General features: G+C 39.2%; 1 protein-coding gene and 1 long non-coding RNA gene across 16 annotated transcripts in view; both read left to right on the top strand.

The window, feature by feature from the left end:
• SRPK2 (SRSF protein kinase 2) overlaps window positions 1-23,142 on the top strand; it is a 260,630-nt gene that overhangs the window by 196,182 nt on the left and 41,306 nt on the right. For all 15 annotated transcript variants that reach the window (XM_086696896.1, XM_086696900.1, XM_086696893.1 and 12 more), the window contains 3 exons: window positions 19,930-20,038; window positions 20,702-20,789; window positions 21,023-21,110. In XM_086696896.1, the coding sequence (XP_086553022.1) occupies window positions 19,930-20,038; window positions 20,702-20,789; window positions 21,023-21,110 (285 nt within the window). The remainder of the gene's footprint in view (window positions 1-19,929; window positions 20,039-20,701; window positions 20,790-21,022; window positions 21,111-23,142) is intronic.
• On the top strand, window positions 1,340-10,110 carry LOC147583306 (uncharacterized). Its single transcript, XR_015248075.1, has 2 exons — window positions 1,340-2,447; window positions 2,730-10,110. It is a non-coding gene; the product is annotated as an uncharacterized LOC147583306 (long non-coding RNA).

Here is a 23,142-nt window from a genome sequence, read left to right as displayed (position 1 = left end):
AATTGCTAGGAAGACAGGAGTACTGTACATAAAATTTCCCACTTTAAAGGCTGCGATTTATTGGTTTTCAGTGTATTTACAGACTGGGCAGCTGTTAGCACTGTCTAATTCCAGAACATTTCATCACCCTAAACAAGAATCACGTTTGTTAGCGGTCAGTCCTCTTCCCTGTTCTTCCCTGTTCTTCCCAGTCCTTGGCAACCACTGATCTGCTTTGTGTATGAGTTTGTTTATTCTGGACATTTGGTGTAAAGAGAGCACTATAGTGTGTAGCCTGTTGTGGCTGGCTCAGCATCATTTTAACTTTGGTCCATGATGTCGCATGTATTAGTACCTTCTCCCTTTTTATACTGAATAATATTCTGTGGTCGAGATATATTATATTTTGTTTACCCATTTATCATTTGGTATACATTTGGTTGTTTCTCCTTTTTGGCTATCAAAAATATGCTACTATATATACACATACATACACATAGTATATGAGTTTTTAAGTGGGCATGTTTTCTTTTTCTTGGGTAACCCTAGGCGTGGAATTGTTGGGTCATATTGTAACTCCTTGTTTAAATATCTTGAGGGATTGTCAGACTGGATTTGTGAAGCAGCCACATGTCACTGTATATCCCTACCAGCAGTGTATGAGGATTATAATTTCTCTGTATCCTTGCCAATACTTACTTTTGTTTTGGCCATTCTGTTCTTGTGGAAGTGGTATCTCATTGTGATTTTGATTTTCATTTTTTAAAAGACTATTGATATTGACCATCCTTTCATATGCTTATTGGCCATTTACATATCTTCTTTGGAGTTTCTATTTGTGTGTGCCTGCATATGTACTCACATGAATGTGCTGAGGCCATGGTTCATAGTAACACACGTTGTTTTCATTAGAGAGTCCATGAGAATTTTCCTCCACTCTCAGTACATGGGAAAGTATACTGCTACTCCAGATGTCCTGATTTATTATTAACGGTTTTAACACTGTTGTGATGCCCCCATTTCCTTATCGGCTTTTGATGTTAGAACTTGAGGTTCACACCCATGGTGGAAAGTGACCAAAAATGCATATTCCTATAGCTCTTTATTTATTTATTATTAAAAATTTAAAAAGAAATTTTTTTTTCAACGTTTTTTATTTATTTTTGGGACAGAGAGAGACAGAGCATGAACGGGGGAGGGGCAGAGAGAGAGAGGGAGACACAGAATTGGAAACAGGCTCCAGGCTCTGAGCCATCAGCCCAGAGCCCGACGCGGGACTCGAACTCACGGACCGCGAGATCGTGACCTGGCTGAAGTCGGACGCTTAACCGACTGCGCCACCCAGGCGCCCCATATTTATTATTAAAAATTTGTTTAATGTTTATTTATTTTTGAGAGACAGAGATAGAGCATGAGCAGTGGAGGGGCAGAGAAAGAGGGAGACCCAGAATCCGAAGCAGGCTCCAGGCTCTGCGCTGTCATCACAGAGCCCAACACAGGGCTCTGACTCACAAACTGTGAGATCATGACCTAAGCTGAAGTTGGACGCTTAACCAACTGAGCCACCCAAGCACCCCAGTATAGCTCTTTATATTGTGGAATATATGTTTACTTCTTATTTGCTAGTTCAAAAAATTATTATGAAAGTTTTATATGCTTAATGTTAAAAATTCAAACAAAGTAGGAAGTAAGCAAAAACTTAAAATTCTCACTTTTACTTCCAACGCTTTTCCACAGTCCCATTTCTCCAAGGTGAATTGAAAGGGTTTATCCAGAAATTAATACGTATATATGCACATCCATCCATATGTGTATAACTTCCATAAATGAAATTGATCTGTGCATAATCCATATAATGCTATTTTTTTCCCAGCAACATGTATGGAATCAGTTCCATGAATCTAAATATAGTTCTGCATCATTGTTTTCTGTATAATGTTGTGTTCTTATTTACTTACTCTAACTGTGTATTGATCAGATATTTAAAGGTTTTCAGTTTTCACTATTGTAAATAATGCTGCTGGGAGCTGCTTGTATATTCATCTTATGCATTTGTTTTGAGCATAAATATGTAGAGAGGATTAGCTAGTTTTAAGCACAGCATATTTTGATTTTAACATGTCAACAGTTGTGGAGCTTGGATGGCTCAGGCACTGGAGCATGTGACTCTTGATCTCCTGGTCGTGAGTTCGAACCCCACATTAGGTGTAGAGATTACGTAAGAATAAAATCTTAAAAAAAAAAATGTCACCAGTTGCCCTCCAAAAAGATTATACTGATTTATACATATGTTGGAAGTACATGAGTATGGTTCCACATGGCACCACTAACTACATGGTGTTACCAATAGTCTCTTTGTTTTTATTTATTTCTAATATTAATAATGTCCATATTTTTATTTTATTCTTTTTGTGTCATGTGACGTTGTGTTTATTTTACTTTATTTTTAAACCTTGTTTGTTTTTTTGGTTTTTTTTTTAAATTTTTTTTTTCAACGTTTTATTTATTTTTGGGACAGAGAGAGACAGAGCATGAACGGGGGAGGGGCAGAGAGAGAGGGAGACACAGAATCGGAAACAGGCTCCAGGCTCTGAGCCATCAGCCCAGAGCCTGACGCGGGGCTCGAACTCACGGACCGCGAGATCGTGACCTGGCTGAAGTCGGACGCTTAACCGACTGCGCCACCCAGGCGCCCCTAAACCTTGTTTTTTTAAAAAAAATTTTTTTTTTAACGTTTATTTATTTTTGAGACAGAGAGAGGCAGAGCATGAACGGGGGAGGGGCAGAGAGAGAGGGAGACACAGACTCTGAAGCAGGCTCCACACTGTCAGTGCAGGACTCGACGTGGGGCTTGAACTCATGAACTATGAGGTGAAGTTGGACTGAGGCACCCAGGTGCCCCTGTGTTTATTTTTTAAAGAAGATTTAACTCTTAGACTATAATTTCTTCATCATATCTTGATTATGCTTTACTCTTTTGTCCTTTTATATGCTAATTAAAATCACGTTACCTCTTTCTGCAACTTTTATTGATCCTTTCAGCCTACTCAGCTCTTTTCACTATGTCACTCCTATTCAGCGTGAACGTTCAAACTTGAATCTCTCATCAGACTTCCAGACCCAAATTCTTCCCAGGAGAATACTCATTTTTCCTATATTAGTAATACAACTGAGATGGTAGTGTTCCCTCTAAGACTGTTAGGTCTGAGGCATAAAAGTAGGAGTTTTCAAGACAGCAGGATATAATAAATAGCAGCATTCAGTTGAGCCACATTTTGAGGAGGGTGAAAGCTAAGACAAGGCCAGTGAGAATTACCTGCAGGGAGAGTTCCCACTGACACCAATGACTGGGGCCAGTGATGGGTCATGGAGATGTCCAGGCATACTGGAGAGACCATAGCAGGTTCTTGCATGAAACTTAGCCGTCAAATGAAGAGAACATTTTATAGCTTGTTGGGGGGTGAGGTCGGATATGAACCAGGGAAAGTTGATTTTGGGACAGGATACCTTGAGCATATTTCTAGGCAGAAGAGAAGCAGTCTGAAGAGAGGTTGAAGGACCAGCAAGGAAAGAATTAAATGAGTGATTTGGGGGGATAGTAGTCTTGGAAAGATTGAGGTTACCTCTTTCTTGCAGAATAGAGGAGCTTTTAACATAGCTGTTGTGGCGAGCAGAGTAATGACTCTTCTGGCTATTATTGTTGTGTAACGAATTATCCCAGAACTTGCAGCCTTATGCCAACTTTTAATTTTGCTCATGATTTTATGGATCAGGAATTTAGAAAGGGCAAAGCTAGGATGGTTTGTCTCTGCCTCATGATATCTGTGGCTTCAGCTGAGACATCTCAAAGGCTTGAAGTGACTTGATAGTTGGGCCCTAGAATTATCTGAAAGCTTACTCTCATATCTGGCCCCTGGACCAGAAGGATTGGACCATTAGAACTGCCAGCTGGAACACCTCCATGTGGCTTGGCTTCCTCATAGCATGACGGCTTCAGAGTAGTCAGACTTCTTACTTGGTGCCAGAGTTCCAAAAGCAGACACCTACCTTACAAAGTGACAGTTTCATCGCCTTGTACAGCCTAGCCTCAGAAATCACCCAGTCACTTGTACTACGTTCTTTTGTTTGGAAGTATCTCAGAAGCCAGTCAGACCTGTAAAGAAGAGAAGTAGAGAGTTCCTTTTCTTGATAATAGAACATCAGGGGTCTAGAAGAGCAAGTGGTGTGGAAGATACTGTTGGCATCCTTTTTTAGAGAATACAGTTTGTCAGAAGAATGTCACAAGAAATTAATTAAAGGACATTGCTGACTCCCCAAGTATGTTTAGCTGTATCTGTTTTGGGTGTAATCATTTAACTGCTTTTCCTGGAGCATAAATTCATTTAATACTCTTTTTGTCTGGCATAGATTATAAGCCATAAATCTAAAGCCACAAGCCTAAAGTCCTAACTATATGTAAATGCTGTGTTGGGTACCTAACATAGGAGTAATGTACAAGTTGGTACATGAGTTAGGCTTTCTCATGATGATTAAGCTAGAAAGCACGAATTGCTCTTGGATTATAAAACTAGATGGGACTTTAGATTGAGACTCAAAAATAAGTTATTTTTTTTAAATATTTATTTATTTTGAGAGGGAGAGAGAGAGAGCATGAGCGAGCAGGAGAGGCGCAGAGAGAGAGGGAGAAAGAATCCCAAGCAGGCTCCATGCTGTCAGCACAGAGCCCGATGCAGGGTTCCATCTCACAAATTACGAGATTGTGACCTGAGCCAAAATCAAGAGCTGGACACTTTACCAACTGAGCCACCCAAGTGCCCCTCAAAAATAAGTTCTGTTTTCCATATATTTGTTAAAGACCTTTGACTTATACATTTGTAGTCCTTTGAATCTAAAACCTATGTTCTTTTTCCCGTTTTTATATTTTCTTTGGTTGAGCATTTGGGTTATTCACAATATGTTATTCTTCATTTTTTACAAGAGATAGATGGGAAAATGCCTGCGGGTGTGTGGTTGAGTCAGATACTGCCATGCGTTTTCATACATCCTTGCGCTTTTATGGTCAGTAGGAGCCAAAAATGACAATAGGCCTTGACGTCTTGAAGGAACTTAATCTTTCAGTTATATATTGATATCTGAGTGCATATAATTATGGCCTTTGGTTTTAAATAGCCAGGCAACTGCTCTCAGGGTTCTTTTACTTTAAAAGTGTCTTAGTTACTGAAAGAAGTCTCCGTACTTTTCACCTGTCTTCTGATTTCTGAACTCTGCTTTTACCTAAGACTTTCTCATTCTAAAATCAGTTGTTTCCCTAGTTCGTATTTTTTGTTCTTGTGGGGTGGGGTGGGGTGGGGTGCATGAGCGGTGGAGGGGCAGAGAGAGAGGGACAATCTTAAGCAGGCTCCATGATCAGTGTGGAGCCTGATGCGGGACTCTATATCACGACTGTGAGATTATGACCTGAGCTGAAATCAGGACTTGGATGCTTAACCAGCTGAGCCACCCAGGCAACACCTCCCCCCAGTTCATATTTTAATATATTGTATTTTAACTTATCCAGAACATAATTAATAACCAAGAAGTGAGCCCAGAATCTTTGAGTATATATGAACAATGTCCAGGTTCCTGTACTAAAGCCCGTGTTTACTAAAAAGAGAAAGTGTATCCTTTTAGAATTTGAGACAGTATCTATTTACTCTTCTTTTGCCCACAACACAAATAAGGAAAAGGCTAAGAAGAAGAAATAAGATGTAAAATCCATAAAAATCATAAAATCCCAATCAATATTACAGCTTTTGCCTGCTTGATGTAGTGATAAAATTTTTAGGCAGAAAGACCACATGTCATGGTGGGGGGGATGTCAGATTGTCATCGCACTTCTGTACATTAACGCTTTAGGCCAAAAGAAAATAGAGTAATGCATTTGACATACTCAAGAAAAGAAATGGTGAGCCAAAGATTTTGTATCCAGTCAGATAGACCTTCATTCATAGAGGACCCACATAAATTGTTAGGTTACATGCAAATTCTGGGGGCATATTTTTCTCTGAGAAATTGGTTTACAAAAAAACCCCTCAAAACTGCAGACAATCAAAATTAATGCAGAAGCATGGACATAAAGACTTATTTCATTAAATGACAAAACTAACACCTGAAAAATTAACACCTCTATCAGTCCTCTGGAGTATTTATCTTACAGCATACTGTTAAGTAGATTTTTTTTTTTTTTGAAGGAGAGAGAAAGAGAGACAGAGACAGAGACAGAGCATGAACGGGGGAGGAGCAGAGAGAGAGGGAGACACAGAATTCGAAGCAGGCTCTAGGCTCTATGCTGTCAGCACAGAGCCTGACGCAGGGCTTGAACCCATTAACTGTGAGATCATGACCTGAGCCTAAGTAGGACGCTCAACCGACTGAACCACCCAGATGCCCCTATTAAGTAGATGTATTAACTAGATTCTCAAATGGACTTTAAAGAATCTGTATTTAGTTTCTGTTGACTGTGTTTTTCAATATAAGGGCAAATTTTATAACAATGTATTTCGTAGAGGAATGGTTTAGATTCTCCTATCAAAGATACATGAAGAGACCAATGGCTATGCCTGGCATAGTGTATTTAAGAAACAATAGAACTTGTTGGTAATGAATATAAAATGTGTCTTTTAACTCTCTTTAACTGTGAATTCTGAGATTGGTAGGCTATTAGTATGCTCAATATATTTTCAGTGAAATTGCACACTTAGTTCTATGTGTATGTATGAGAAAAAAAGCTTGTGACCCAAATTACAGAGTCAAGTAAATCTTTGTCCTTGGTCTCTTAAAAACAGCCATTAGCCATTTATGATCTGATGTTTACTCCTATGCATTTTTAAGGACTACCAACAACCTCCAAGGTGCATTTATAGAATACTGTGTGTTTTGGGGAGCCTGGGTGGCTCAGTCGGTTGAGCGTCCAACTTGGGCTCAGGTCATGATCTCGTGGTTCATGGGTTCGAGCCCCATGTAGGGCTCTGTGCTGACAGCTCAGAGCCTGGAGCCTGCTTTGTGGATTATGTCTCCTGCTCTCTCTGCCTCTTCCCCTCTCGTACTCCGTCTCTGTCTCAAAAATAAATAAAACATTTTTAAAAATTAAAAAAAAAAACACTGTTGTTTTTTTAAATTTTTTTTTTTTTAACGTTTATTTATTTTTGAGACAGAGAGAGAGACAGAGCATGAACGGGGGAGGAGCAGAGAGAGAGGGAGACACAGAATCGGAAGCAGGCTCCAGGCTCTGAGCCATCAGCCCAGAGCCCGACGTGGGGCTCGAACTCACGGACCACGAGATCGCGAGATCACGAGATCGCAACCTGAGCTGAAGTCAGATGCTCAACCGACTGAGCCACCCAGGCGCCCCTGTTGTTGTTTTTTTTAATGGTTGTTCATTTTTGAGAGAGAGTGAGTGCGCAAGCCGGGGATGGACAGAGAGAGAGGGGAGGATAGAGGATCCCAAGCTGGCTCTGCACTGACAGCAGCGAGCCCAATGCAGGGCTCGAACTCAACAACCGTGAGATCATGACCTGAGCCAAAGTCGAAGTCAGATGCTCAACCAAATGAGCCACCCAGGCATCCCTAGAATGCTGAGTTCTAAACCATTCTTGCTGGATGGTTCAGAATGTTCTAGACTACAGAATGTAGAGATTAGGCTTTTAGAGTCTGGCTTGCCCCAATATGCAATTTGCATGTCCACTGTGGGCTCTGTCATTCTTGAGGGTCTTTTCTAGCAAAGTGAAAGTGTCAACATCACTATAGTTTAGAAAAATTTTGCTGTAGCTACAAAATTATAGCACTAAAATGACAGGAAACCTAGTTATTGATCATAAAAGCAGATAAAATCCTTACTGTATTTGATTTTTGTTTAGAATCACATTCTAATTTTGTAAACATTGGGAGCTGTTAGCAGACTTTAACCCTTAAATGTTTGTAGATCCCATTATGGCTGTGTTCAGGATCTTAGAAATCCTATCACAACTCGATTTCCATTTTACCAGTTTGTTTTGAGTACTATACATTTTAATTTTGCAGTATAAAAAATACAAGTTTTCCTCTATACAATTCTCTTAGTGGTGTTTTTATATGATATTACTTGGGATATATTTAAATTGTTAGTTTCCTATTTCCCTTATCTGATCAGAAGACAAATAAAGGGAAATCTTCTAAGGATATACTGTGTTACTAAATTTTGTTCACAATTAATAATGAAAGTCTACCCTTGAACAACTCTCAAGGCTCTTCACAGTCTGATGCCAGTGTGCTTTTCTTGCTTGCTTTCTTAGCATCAAACACAAGTATTTATTTTACCATGAGCATGCCTTCCTGCTGTTGTAATTTTCCTCATGCTATCTCTTATTCCTTCTGGGCCTTCCTCTGTTTTTCTGTGTAATATTAACCCAGAATTTAAATTTAACCCACATCTTAAACTGGTAAAGCCTTGCGCATTTTTCCCTCACATCATACCAAGGAACAGAGAACCATCCATGTCTCTTGTGTTCTGTGCTCTCTCTCTCTCTCTCATGTGTTTATTAATTTGCCTGTTGCGATCCAGGTACTGTGTGGTGAGGATACTATCTCTTGCCCTGGTAGTGTTTAAAATCTTCCAGGAAGACATGAAAAAAAGAATAATTAAAATATTGTGTTCTGTAACAGAACATGATGAGGCATTATGGAGGCACATAAGACAAGCACAGGACAGGAACTTCTCCTCAGCCAGGAAAATCAGGAAATACTTTCTAGGAGAGGACCTTGTTTGAGCTTATCCTGAAAGATAAGTAGCTGTTGATTGTATCCAAACACTTTCACATAGTGGAGACATTTTACACATAAAATACATAGAATACAATAGACAAATAGATGAAATTCTAGAATAAAAATAATTAGTTACATTAAGGTTGATACATAAAGGTTTATTAATAGATATATGTACAATTTAAAAATGTTGCACATTTTCCTCTGTTTCTTGGTCATCAGAGCAAGGAAGGAAATGCAGTGGTTATGAGACTGACAGTTTTCATAAGAGGAAAGTAAACTAGTCACTCTAAACTTCTTGGTGCTGAAGATAAATGTAACAAGAACCAAGACATTTCTGAGATTTTATTCTTCTTGCAAGCTAACAAGTTAGCCAGCCATTTTCATAGTGCTTACATAAGACATGAGACTCCCGAGTCAGAAACAAAGGATTTTATTACTTACAGCACCACAAGCAGCATGTACTCATGTTCATACTGGTTCCCCTTACCCTCCAAATCCCACAAGGGCCATGTGGAGGCAGGCCCAGGTGGACGCTCTGCACACCATGGAGCACCAAGCTTAGGAAGCTCTAATCTTTTATGGGCATGCAGCCACACCTCCCCGCCTTTGTTCCTGAGGGGACATACTTATCATACTGGGCAGAAACCACTGCGCCCTCTTCTCCAGAAGGAGATGGTATGTCTGTTTTCCAAAGTTACTCACTTTGGAAAACCTTGAAAGGTAGTCTGGAACAAAGGCTACCAATGTCTCTGTTCAAAAGATGTTCAGATAATCTGGTTGGTTCTGGACAGGATTTTCTCATGAGGTGTTACAGTCATGCTGAGGCTGCAGTAATCTGAAGGCTTGACTGGCCCAAATGATCTCCTTCTCTCATCATTTCACTGGCTGTTGGAAGGTCTGAATTCCTCATGCTGTTTGACTAGAGGCTTCAGTTACTTGCCACATGAGCCTCTCTACAGGGCTGCTCTCAACAAGCAGCTAGTTTAGCAGAGAGAGGGGAGAGAGAGCACCCATGATAGAAGCCAGCGTTTTAATAAGACGATGATAAGCCCCACTCTTTTTTTTTTTGACACTGGTATCTCTTGGGAAATTACATTTAACTTGAATTTTGGAAATCTTGGTAGTTTTATATTTTAATGTTTGGATAAACCATTAATAAAAAGATAAGTTTCTACAATCAACTTGATATATCACGTCAATAAAAGAAAGGATAAAAAGCATGTGATCATTTCAATAGATGCAGAAAAAGCATTTGATAAAGTACAACATTAATTCATGGTAAAAACCCTCAACAAAGTAAGTTAGAGGGAACGTACCTTGGCATAATAAAGGCCATATATGAAAAAAAAACCCAGTGAACATCATATTCAACAGGGAAAAATTGAGAGCTTTTCCTCTAAGGTCAGGAACAAGACAGGGATATCCACTCACACCACTTTTTTTCATCCTGGAAGTCCTAGCAACAGCAGTCGACAACAAGAAGAAATAATAGGCATCCAGATCAGTAAGGAAGAAGTAAAGCTTTGACTATTTGAAGATGACCTGATACCACATGTAGAAGACCCAAAAGATTCCACCAAAAAAACCTGCTAGAACTGATAAGTGATTTCACTAAAGTTGTGGGATACAAAGTCATATACACAAATCCGTTGCATTTCTGTACATCGATAATGAAGCAGCAGAAAGAGAAATTGAGAAAACAGTCCCATTTACAGTTGCACCAAAAATAATAAAATACCTAGGAATGAATTTAACCAAACTGGTGAAAGACCTGTACTCTGAAAACTACAAACACTGATGAAAGAAATGGAACGATATTCCATGCTATGGGTTAGAAGAAAAACACTGTTAAAATGTCTATACTAACCAAAGCATAGGTTTAAAGCAGTCCCTATCAAAATACCAACAGTGTTTTTCATAGAACTAGAACAAACAGTCCTAAAATTTGTATGGAACCGCAAAACCCCCCAAATGGCCAAAGCAGTCTTTAAAAAGCAAAGCAAAGCTGGAGGTATACAATTCCAGACTTCAAGTCATGTTACAAAGCTGTAGTAATCAAAACAGTATGGTACTGGCACAAAAATAGACACATAGATCACTGGAACAGAGTAGAAAACCCAGGAATAAACCCATAATTATATGGTCAATTTCCAATAGAGCAGGAAAGAATATGTAATAGGAAAACGTCTCTTCAACAAATGGTGTTGGGAAGGCTGGACAGCCACATGCAGAAAAATGAAACTGGACCACTTTGTTACACCATACACAAAAACTTAAAATGGATTAGAGACCTAAATTGAGACCTGAACCCATAAAAGTCCTTGAAGAGAGCACAGGCCGTAATTTCTCTAACATTGGCTATAGCAGTATTTTTCTAGATATGCCTCCTGAGGCAAGGGACATAAAAGCAAAAATAAACTGTTGGGACTACATCAAAATAAAGAGCTTCTACAGAGCAAAGGAAACAATCAAAACCAAAAGACAATCTCCTGAAGATATTTGCAAATGACATAACTGATGAAGGGTTAGTATCCAAAATATATGAAGAACTGATACAACATCCAAAAAACAAATAATCCAATTAAAAAATGGGCAGAAGACATGAACAGACATTTCTCCAAAGAAGGCATCTACCTGGCCAACAGACACATGAAAAGGTGCTCAGCATCACTCATCCTCAGGGCAATGCAAATCAAAACCACAATGAGATATCACATCACACTTGTCAGAATGGCTAAAATCAAAAACACAAGAAACAACATGTGTTGGGTAGGATGTAGAGAAAAAAGAAACCTTCTTGCACTCTTGGCGGGAATGCAGGCTAGTACAGCCACTGTGGAAAACAGTATGGAGGTTCCTCAAAAAACAGAACTACCCTCCAATCCAGTAATTGCACTATTAGGTATTTACCCCAAACGAAAACGCTAATTGAAATGGATACACGCACCCTTATGTTTTTTGCAAGGTTATTTACCATAGACAAACTGGAAGCAGCCCAAGTGTCCATCAGTAGCTGAATAGGTAAACAAGATGTGCATATGTACAATGGAACATTACCTAGCCATAAAAAGAATGAAATCTTGCCATTTGCAGCTATGTGGATAGAGAGTATAATGCAAAGAAGAATAAATCAGAGAAAAACAAATACCGTATGATATCATTCATTTGTGGAATTTAAGATACAGTTGAGCAAAGGAAAAAGAGAAGGCCAAACTAGAAACAGACTCTTAACCGTTCTGGTTTCTGGAATGAAGGTAGGGTATGTGTGGGGTGGGGAGTGAAATAGGTGATGGGGATTAAGGAATACACTTATTATGATGAGCATTGGGTAATGTATAGAATTGTTGAATCACTATATTTAAATTTTTTTTTTTTATTATTTTTGAAACGGAGACAGAGCGTGAGTGGGGGAGGGGCAGAGAGAGAGGGAGACAGAATCTGAAACAGGCTCCAGGCTCTGAGCTGTCAGCACAGAGCCTGATGCGAGGCTCGAACCCATGAACCGTGAGATCATGACCTGAGCCAAAGTCGGACGCTTAATCGACTGAGCCACCCAGGCGCCTGAATCACTGTATTTTATACCTGAAACTAATATAGCACTGTATGTTAACTCTACTGGAATTAAAATAAAAACCTTAAAAAAAGATAACTTATTTATGACATTTGACAGCTATAAATCATCATATCTGGAGTGTCACAAACCTTTTGCTGATTGGGCTACGTTAATGAATTCAATTACACGTTGGGTCAGTTAGTTTTACCATCTTAAGTAGCTCTAGACACTACCCTGAATCCTGGCCTGCTGACTCATTAATCTGTGTCATTAGTCGTAGTGGGTTTGGATAATGGCAGAACAACAGTAAACACTTAGGTGGCACTTAATGTGTCCCCATGTGTGGTTCTGAGCGAGTGACCACAGGGGCAAGAGTAACCCAGAGAAAAAGAGCAATTTGCTCAGTGTTACTAGCTAGTAAATGCTGGTGTGATTCAAATCATAATCCTTTTTGAAACACATACCTGAATGAGTAATTGGTAGTAGGCAAGAGCTTAAAATTATTTGTTGGACTTTATATTAACATTTCATATATTCAGTGCCTCTCAATCTATGTGTTATACTTAAATCTCTGGCTCTACTGCAAAAATTGTTTCTGCATTTATCTTGTTTTATGTTCAAGTGAGTTTTGTTGTTACTTCTTTTGGTCATAGGTAAATAGGAACCCTCTTTTGAAGGATTTTCCTTTGCTCTGAGTTTCCCTGTAGCGTTCTCTCCCATTCATTAGTGTTACAGAGACTATTTGGTATAATGACAGAGATTATATTCATGAGGTTTTTTTTTTCAGTTTATTTATTTATTTTGAGAGAGGGGAAGGGGCAGAAAGAGAATCCCAAGCAGGCTCTGTCCTGTCAGCAAGGAGCCCGATGTGGGCTCGAACTCAAAAACCGTGAGATCATGACCTGAGCAGAAGTCAGATGCTTAACCAAGGCACCCAGGCACCCCCTTTTCAGTCCTTTTAATCTAGGAATGAGCCCCCTCTTCTTGTAGTTCCCTGGAAACTTTAAGTCTGATGCTGCCTGTATGTTTTTCACAGAGGCTTTTCTGTTCTTGCTTTGTCAAGAATTTTGATCAGGAATTCATGTTGGACATCAGGAAATGTTTTTTTTCTGTGTTTATCTAGCTGATCATATGGTTTCTAAGTTTTTATTCCTGGAATAAACCCCAGTTGGTCATGGAGTATTATCTGTTTTATATGTTGTTTAATTAGATTTGATAAAATTTCATTTCGGTTTTTATATCGCCATCATGGGGAAAATTGGTCTGTAGGTTTCTTACCCTTTGCCAGCATTTGGAATGAAAGTAATGCTGGCTTCATAGAATGGGATTGGGAGTGTTTCCTCCTTTTCCGTTTTCAGGAAGTGTGTAGAATTGTTAGTATTTTTCCTGTAAATGTGTGAGATTATTCACCAATTCATTTTTTTATGGGAAAATAAACTACAAACTGATTTTTAGAAGACCAATATAAAGTTATTTAGGTATATATTTCTTGATTAGAGGTTGGGTATTTTGTGTCTTTCACGGTATGTGTCCATTTCATCTATGTTTTCATATTTATAGGCATAAAATTGTTTGTAATACTCTCTTATTATTCTTCTAATAGCTGTAAAAGTATGTAGTGGTGTCACCTCACTCATGTTGCTAATTCGTGTTTTCTTACTTTTGTCCATGGTCAACTTAGCCAGTTTATGATTTTCATTTTCTCATAGAGCCAGCTTTTGGTTTCACTGATTTGTTTTTCTATTTTTTATGCTTCTTATTTCACAGATTTTGCTATTATTTTTATTCTTTTTTCCTTCTGCTTACGTTGGGTTACATTTGTTCTGTTTCTATTTTCTTAGTCTGGAAACAGCTTATTGATTTGAGATCTTTTTTCTTTTCTGATGTAGACATTTAGAGCTCTAAATATCCCTCTTAAGTGTTAATGTTTCTAGCAATATTTCACATATTCTGATTTTTTTTAGCATTTATTTATTTATTTTTTATTTATTTTTTTAAAAGCAACATGTTTTATTTTTTTAATTTTTTTTTTCAACGTTTTTATTTTATTTTTGGGACAGAGAGAGACAGAGCATGAACGGGGGAGGAGCAGAGAGAGAGGGAGACACAGAATCGGAAACAGGCTCCAGGCTCTGAGCCATCAGCCCAGAGCCTGACGCGGGGCTCGAACTCACGGACCGCGAGATCGTGACCTGGCTGAAGTCGGACGCTTAACCGACTGCGCCACCCAGGCGCCCCTAGCATTTATTTATTTTTGAGAGACAGAGAGCGTGCGTGGGGGAAGGGCAGAGAGAGAGGGAGACACAGAATCGGAAACAGGCTCCAGGCTCTGATCTGTCAGCACAGAGCCTGATGCGGGACTCAAACTCACGAACTATGAGATCATGATCTGAGCCGAAGTTGAACACTTAACCGACTGAGCCACCCAGGCGCCCCATCACAGATTCTGGTCTTAAGTTTTCACTTTCATTTAGTGTAGAATACTTTATAATTTCCTTTTGATTTCTTCTTTAACCCATCAGTTATTTTGAAATGGGTTAGTTTCTCAATTTTGTGGTATTTTCTGTTACTCATTTCTAATTTAATTCTATTGTGGTCTGAGAGCATGCTTTATGCATCTTTTAATTGATGTTGAAACTTGTTTTATGCCCAGTATTTGGTTAATGTTGATATGTGTTCCATGTATTAAAAAATATATATTTGCTGTTGAGTGTTCTCTAAATGTCAATTACATCAAGTTGGTTGATGGTATATTCAAATCTTCCATATTCTTAGTGCTTTTCTGTCTACTTGTTCTATTACCTTTTGAGGAAAGGAACATAGAAATCTTCAGTGATTCCCCAGATATGTCTGTATTATCGTTCTGTGAACAGATTTCTTTTTAGCGTCCCTTCCTTTTTTAAGACTGTGTTGGAAGTGATTCTCAAGTATTTTCTATGACTTTTGAAAGCCTTCATTGGTTAGTGAGAGAAACCTCCCCATCACAGTACTGAGAAACTAGTGTCTATAAAAAAAAAAAAAAAAGTAATAATACACCTTCAGTGTAAAATAAAGACTTTGCTGCAAATCCTTCCAGACTATTGTATATGACAGAATTCTGAACTTTTGATTCAGTCAAATTGATTAATTTGGGCTCAACAGGGAAAAGGGAGCCCTCTTTATCTTTGACCAATAATTCCAGAACAGCTCAGAAACATCGTTTTAGGATTGTCTTCTTTGGATCCTTAATAGTACAAGTAGAACTTGAGTTACACTTTTCGTGAATGTGCTGGAGGACTAGGAGTCAGAGAAGAAATCAGTGAATGAATGTAATTACTTAATCCATTTTTATTCTCTTGTATTTGTAATCAAATCTAATATTTTTGTTCTAACTTTATTTAAAAATCAGAGGAAAACTTCTCAGTGCTAAGTGCATGACCTTTACACTAAATAATACACATAGTGAAATACAAATATGTCAGCCAAACCGCAAAGCCATGGTAGTTGTCTAGTGCTTGAGTCTTTCTGGTACTCTGCCCAATGCCACGAGCAGGGTCTACTCCCGTACTGCCTGTGGTACAGCAGCAATAGGAGAGGCTCTTGTGTAGTCTGTGACTGGTCGTGAGATTCCTTGTGTGCTAGGTGGTGTTCTGAGCCATGGAGTGGCCATCGCTAATGGTCATTATGGGTGCATGCTTTAGCTGATCTCAGGGAACTGGAGAATTTTTTTTGGCAGAGTTCCTGAAGGGTCCATTTTCTCTAATTCGGTGGGTGTTCGTTAGGTTGATGTGGTTGCTCTGCTCTGGGGAGTCATGCTCAACCTTTCTGGCAGCATGAGTATTAGTTACCCTTCTGTGACAAAGAGATTGAGAAATGGTCTGAAGAGACTTGTTTTCTGTAGCAATCTGGGAGTTAGGGTAGGAGAATATGTAGAATATAGACTTGAAATTGTCAAATTTATGTCAAATGTCCAAAATAAAAGGATAGATGTTTTAGCACTTTTATTGTATTCAAAAATTGCTTCTCTGCCTCTCTTGTTTGGTTGGCCTGTTTTTAGGTATGTTATTCTTTCTTTTTCTTCTTCTTCTTTTTTTTATCCTCTGCTAGGTACATTATTCTTAGCTCGTCTCTGGGCTCCTGAGATAAATGGACTAAACTAGTAATTTCCTTTCTTCAACTTTCAAAGTCCCATTGAGAAAAGGAGCAGCTGGCTTCTGCTGTGATTACATTGGAAACCGCGCTCTTCTGTTCTTGCCCACGTGGACGCACTCTGGGCTGTTTGAGAATTCAAATCTGAAACAGCATAGTGATACCAATTTCTTCTCTTTATGCATAATTAAATTATTTTTAAACTTAGCGACTTTAATGTTGGCACTAATATGCAATTAAGTAGTCAGGAGCTTTTAATTAAGCTATCAAGTGTTCCCTGTATACTAAGTCCAGGAAATAGTCCTACAGTTGTTGAAAATGAAGCTCATTTCTTCCTGGTGGACACAGTGTGGACTTTGGAGTCAGACCCAGTTTCCAGCCCTGAACCTACTAAGCACTGTGTCTGAGACTTGTGTCCGCTTCAGCAGTGGAGAAACCGCACCATCTGCTTGGTGGGGTGGTTGTAAGAAATTTCAGAGACACTGGCGTTTCCTAAATACTTTGTGTTGTGAGGGGTGCCTGGGTGGCTCAGTCGGTTAAGCGTCCGACTTCGGCTCAGGTTGTGATTTCACGGTTCGTGGGTTCGAGCTCCACATTGGGCTCCGTCCTGACAGTTCAGAACCTGGAGCCTGCTTCGGATTCTGTTTCCCCCTCTCTCTGCCCTTCCCCTGCTCATGCTTTGTCTCTGTCACTCTCTTTCTCAAAAATAAATAAACATTAAAAACACAATTTAAAAAAATTAAAAAAAATACTTCGTGTTGTGAAATGTGACTTGTTTTTTTGAAGGAATCATTTCCTGTGCAAATATGTCTGGAATTTGCAGCAGGCTCCCTTCTCTTTGAGGTTCCTTCATGTGTGAAAACTTTGGGCTTTTGGAACCCCTTTGGTCAAGAATCCTCTCTGCTTCGTTGAACTTTGCATTTCCCAAACAGACTTTTCCTCTCTTCTTCTCCCCACCCCTGCCATGGAACGTTATGGAACATATTGTAGTTTATGTTTCTTTTCATGGAACGTGGTTTTGAAAATAAAGTGCCTAGTACAATGTCCCTAATTTGTACTGGGTAAATTATAGGTTTTTTCCTCCTTCTTTTCAGTGTTAATGTTAATGGTTCAAAACTGAATTGTAAACTCAGAGCCCACTTCAATTTTAGTCTAACCTTCTCAGTAAGTAATCAGCCATTTTGTTCTTCCAGGTTTTTTTTTGAGATGTATTTAATCATATATAAATACTGTATAAGCACTGTATAAACTTAAGGTGTACAGCACAATGACTTGATATATGTGTATATTGTGAAATGATTACCACAGCGAGTTTAGTCAGCACCCATCCATCCATTTAATAATTTGCTATATTTTATTCTTCATTTATTATCTTTTAGTTCATATCTTTTACCCAAAATGTTGTTAAAGACTTTGATGTTAAAATACGAGAAATGCAGTGTACTGGTAGGAGAGTAAGAATCTTGCAGCGCAGTGTCTGGTTAAATTCCTGCTTCACTAGTTCATTTAAGTAACATCTTAAATATTCATAAACATTCATAGTATTTCTTGGAAGTTTGCTCCTAGCACTCTGAAAGATACTTAGGTGTAGTGAAAGATGTGGCGTAGATACTTCCTGCACCTACTTTGAGCCTCTGAACACTAGGTGGAAACCATGCATGTCTTTCTTGAGTGACTTGTAAGAATTCTGTAGATTTAAGAAGTGAGAAGTAACAACTTTGCAGTAAAAAAGCAGATGTTAAAAGAATAAACAGTAGGAGAGTATTTTGTTGTTTTAGTAAGAAATGAAGATAGATAAAAAGAATAAAAGTAATTTTATGCCCAGAGATATTTGTTGCTAACATCTTACCCTCCTAGATTTTTTTCTTGTGTAGTCCACAAAAATAGTACCATGTTTATACACGCTGCTTTGTAGCCGGCTTATTTTACTTGCACATGCGAAGTAAAGGGCTTTTTACGCCAGATATCTGTGAAAGCACCCTTATCTTTCCCGAGTATCTGCCTTAACAGCGTGCCCTCTCTCACTCTCCAGCCTGTTTCTCAGCAGAAGTTGGAGGTTGGAAGAAGAGTGAGGAGAGGAGCAAGCTGTCTTGGAGGATAAACTGTTGTACCTTATGTGATTCCTTATTGGCTGTGTGTAAACTATTGGTGTATGCAGAATTAGGCAGAGTACGCATCCTTTATTTCGCTGAGTTATGTTATACTGACCCAAAAAGATTTGCATTGAATTTATTGCTTAGAAGAAGAAGAAAAGGTTGTTTGGAAAGATCAAAAGCTGGCATGGGCATATTTTGTACACCTAGAATTAATAATAAATCTGAAATTCTTTGGGCACCTGGTGGCTCAGTCATTTGAGCATCCGATTTCAGCTCAGATCATGATCTCACAGTTCGTGAGTTTGAGCCCCACGTTGGGCTCTGCTGACAACTCAGAGTCTGGAGCCTGCTTTGGATTCTGTCTCCCTCTCCCTCCCCTCCCGCTCCCCCCCCCTTCCCCCTTCTTTCCTCCTCCCGCCTTCCCTCCCCCCTCCCCCTCTCCCCTTGTCTCCCCCTCTTCCTCTCTTCCTCTCTCCCTGTTTCCCTCTCCCTCTCAAAAATAAACTTTAAAAAATTTTTAAATAAAAAAAAAAATCTGAAATTCTTGTAATGGAGTACTGGATGGTTTGTTTACTTTCTAAGTTAAATCCAAACAAAAAGCCAAGAAGAATGGCAAAGGACATTTTTCTCTTGATGAAAGATATTTTTAAGAAAAATGTTAGATTATTAAACATATTTTGATCTGATTTTATTAGAGCTTGATTGCATGGTATCAAGAACTGACAAAAGAGGGAGCTTGGATTAAGCTCAGTTGGTAGAACATGTGACTCTTGATCTCAGGGTTTTAAGTTCAAGCCCCACAAAGTGTAGAGATTACTTAAAAAGAAATGAAGTCTTGGGGCGCCTGGGTGGCACAGTCGGTTGAGTGTCTGACTTCTGCTCAGGTCATGATCTCTGGTTTGTGAGTTCGAGCCCCACGGTGGCCTCTGTGCTGACAGCTTGCAGCAGGAACCTGGCGCCTGCTTCTGATTCTGTCTCTCTGCCCCTGCCCTACTCATGCTCTGTCTCTGTCTCTCTCTTTCTTTTTTTTTTTTTTTTTTAAATTTTTTTTCAACGTTTATTTACTTTTGGGACAGAGAGAGACAGAGCATGAACGAGGGAGGGGCAGAGAGAGAGGGAGACACAGAATCAGAAACAGGCTCCAGGCTCTGAGCCATCAGCCCAGAGCCTGACGCGGGGCTCGAACTCCCGGACCGCGAGATCGTGACCTGGCTGAAGTCGGACGCTCAACCGACTGCGCCACCCAGGCGCCCCTCTGTCTCTCTCTTTCAAATATAAATAAACATTTAAAAGATAATAATAAAATCTTTAAAAAAAAGAAGAAAAACTGACAAAGGAAGAGAATTTATTACTGTTTCTCTGAAATTAAAAAAAATTTTTTTTTAATAAAAGGTGGCTACCATCCGGTGAAAATTGGAGACCTCTTCAATGGCCGCTACCATGTCATTAGGAAGCTAGGATGGGGACACTTCTCAACTGTCTGGCTGTGCTGGGATATGCAGTAAGTGTTCTTTGTCATTTGTGCATTTCATTTCTGGTCTAGTTCAACCTTTATAAGACAGGGTGGCTGAGGAGCAGAGGTGTTTGTGTGGTGGCCTGAGAGGACATAGCACAGGCCTGCTCCACCCAGCTAGACATTCCCCCCCCAGTCTGAAGTTCTCTTGTCGGTTATCTTAATGTATTAACTTCCTTCTGCTTATGTATCTGCAGCTTATTCAGTGATACTGCATGACATGGGACGTACTGTTCTTCTAGTAATTCATGCGTAGCAGAAAAATATTCAAATGTAAAATAATAATGTATAGGCCTTTAAATCAGTGGTTTCTGACCTTTTTAAAAAAGTCATGAGCCCATAGTATAAAACTGCACCGCTGCCCAGTGTACATATACATACGTACTAAAACAGAAATGTTAACAGAGTAATACTGACTCTACATGATGAACTCTGACATTTTCCCAGTCTACCTTATTCTTATTAGGAAAAAACAAACACACAACAAAAAAGAGATTATTTTGATCCATGAACCTGTTGCTTAATTATGGCCACACAGTTTGAAAAGTACTGTTTTAAAGGAAAGGTTATTAAATGTTTCTGTTTATTGAATAGATCTTATTATAATGATCACTTCTGATAATATAAAAAATATGCATTTTTTTTTTAAAGGGGGAAAAGATTTGTTGCAATGAAAGTTGTAAAAAGTGCCCAGCATTATACAGAGACAGCCTTGGATGAAATAAAATTGCTCAAATGTGTAAGTACTGCAAAAATGTGAATAATGTAAGAAAAATTAATGACTTAAAATTTTATAGAGGAATTTTTTTAGGTTTTACTTAATTAAAATTGAATTTATTTTTTATAAATTCAAATACTGAATCATTTATTTTTAAAAACATTACTTTTACTAAGACATTTTTGATTGGTATAATGGAAATGACTTTCAGTCTTAAATGCTTCCTGTTCTTGAATTCATTTTTCTTTCCATAGGTTCGAGAAAGTGATCCCACTGACCCAAATAAAGACATGGTAGTACAGTTAATTGATGACTTCAAGATTTCAGGCATGAATGGAATACGTATCCTTATTGACAGTTCTTCTGCTTCCTAATGGCTAAATTATAATGTAGCTTTTCTTTTTACTTTTAAAACATGGCAGTATTTCAAACTCATTTAAACTTCTGTTTCCTGTGCTCCATCACTGTCCATATAATGCCTCTAGTATGATCACCGAGTGTTGTAAAATGGTATGCCAAAATATTCCCCAATTCCTGCCAATCTGTTTCGGTGTCTTGGGTAATCTCTCTGGGGCCGTACAATTACTCAGCATCCTTCTTGTACATGCTGCTAGCTCTTTGACATTCTTCTTGTCCAAGCACTGGGCTCTACCTTCAGTATCAAGCTGGGGAGTGCCTTACATATGTGTAAGTAGAGAGCAGAGAAAGATTAGCCGCAGTCATCTTTACATATTACAAGGAGCAAAAGATCGGGTGTGTCAAGAGCCAGAGTCTTCCCTTGACTGATCTTTTGCTCCCTCCTTGATACCATGTTTGGAACAGATCTTGATATTTGACCTGCTCAGGCTCCAGAAACCTGAGGACAAAGCCATCCCCCAGCCCAGATCGACATCCTGTTTCTGCATCTCCTAAGCCTTAATCTTCTAGGGAAGCACTCCTGCATATGTTTGAAGGAGATTCTGTATTTCTTCTAGAGACTGGACTCGAGGGTACTAGTAAGTGCCACTGCCTGCTGCTGTCACCTTGCCCTTTGCCTCAAGATCATTTCTGCTAGCTGCTGAGTGCATTTCCCCCCTTGGTAGATAGGAAGATAGAGCTGGTCCTCTGCTCTGTCCCCAGGTGAGCCTGTCTGTGAGCAGGCGTGGCAGCCCCTCCTCCTGTATCAGTTCTGCAAGGCAGTTTGCTGGGATAGCTGACAGGGTCTCTTTGGAGAAACCACCTGATTTATGGGCAAGTATACATTCCAGTGGCTATTCTTACCTTTAAATAAATTGCTCAGAAACCATTATGGTCCCATTTGGTCAGTGCTTAGAACTATTGGCCTTTGGCTCTGTGTCTTTTACTAACTTTAGTCCTTAGTTTGCCATTTTTTATAATGAGTTGGGAAATAAAACTTCTGGCTTTAGATTATCTGTGCATGAATCTGTAATGTTCTCGAACACTGTAGAAATATTTTATTAAAAAAAATGCTTAAAGTGACAAATATTGTGGTAATGTGAGTGGTAGATCCAGGTATTGTAGAAAATATTAAATCAACCAACCTGTTTTAATAACCTGTCTGTCGGCTTGCAGGGATGAACAGTATATTCTCAAAGGCTTTCAGAGCCAGTTGAAGTTTTCCTGTATGAATGATATGAATATATTCGTATGATGGACTCTGATGGATCATAGTTCTGGAGAGTCCGTGACTGACTAGAATTTCTATTGGGGGAAAAAAACACCCAGATTCCTGAGATTTCATTATTTTAGGTGGGTCTTAGTGCCATGTCTTATATTGTCATCTTGTGTTATTGAAAGCTGCCTATAGTGTTAAAGTTGATCTAGTTCTGCAGTGAAAGATAGTATTGAAGGAAAAGATTAAATGTCTTCATTATGTTTTTTAAATTTCTATTTTGTAAAGTGTTCTATGGAATGGAAATTTATTTTTTTATTTTTTTAACGTTTATTTTTGAGACAGAGAGAGAGCATGAATGGGGGAGGGTCAGAGAGAGAGGGAGACACAGAATCCAAAGCAGGCTCCAGGCTCTGAGCTGTCAGCACAGAGCCCGATGCGGGGCTCGAACTCACGGACCGCGAGATCATGACCTGAGCCAAAGTCAGACGCTTAACTGACTGAGCCACCCAGGCGCCTGTGGGATGGAAATTTAGACAGTCAGGGAGGATACCTAAGACGCTTTTGTTGTTGTTGTTGTTGTTGTTTTCCTCTCATCAGTTTTTATGAGGTTTCAGCCTGGTTCACTTTTCATTAAGGCTGATTATCAGGAAGGAGGGTGTTGAAATGATCGAGAGCACAGGGAGGTGTGGGGTTGGGTCGTGGTCCATCCGGAACCGTGTGATGCCAAAGAGCACTTCCAGCTCCTGGGTTCGCTGTGGT

This window comes from Puma concolor, chromosome A2, assembly GCF_028749965.1.
Source record: "Puma concolor isolate L17-30 chromosome A2, mPumCon1.1.hap2, whole genome shotgun sequence".
In the NCBI taxonomy this organism is placed as follows: domain Eukaryota; kingdom Metazoa; phylum Chordata; class Mammalia; order Carnivora; family Felidae; genus Puma; species Puma concolor.
This window is presented reverse-complemented; position numbering and strand designations above follow the sequence as displayed.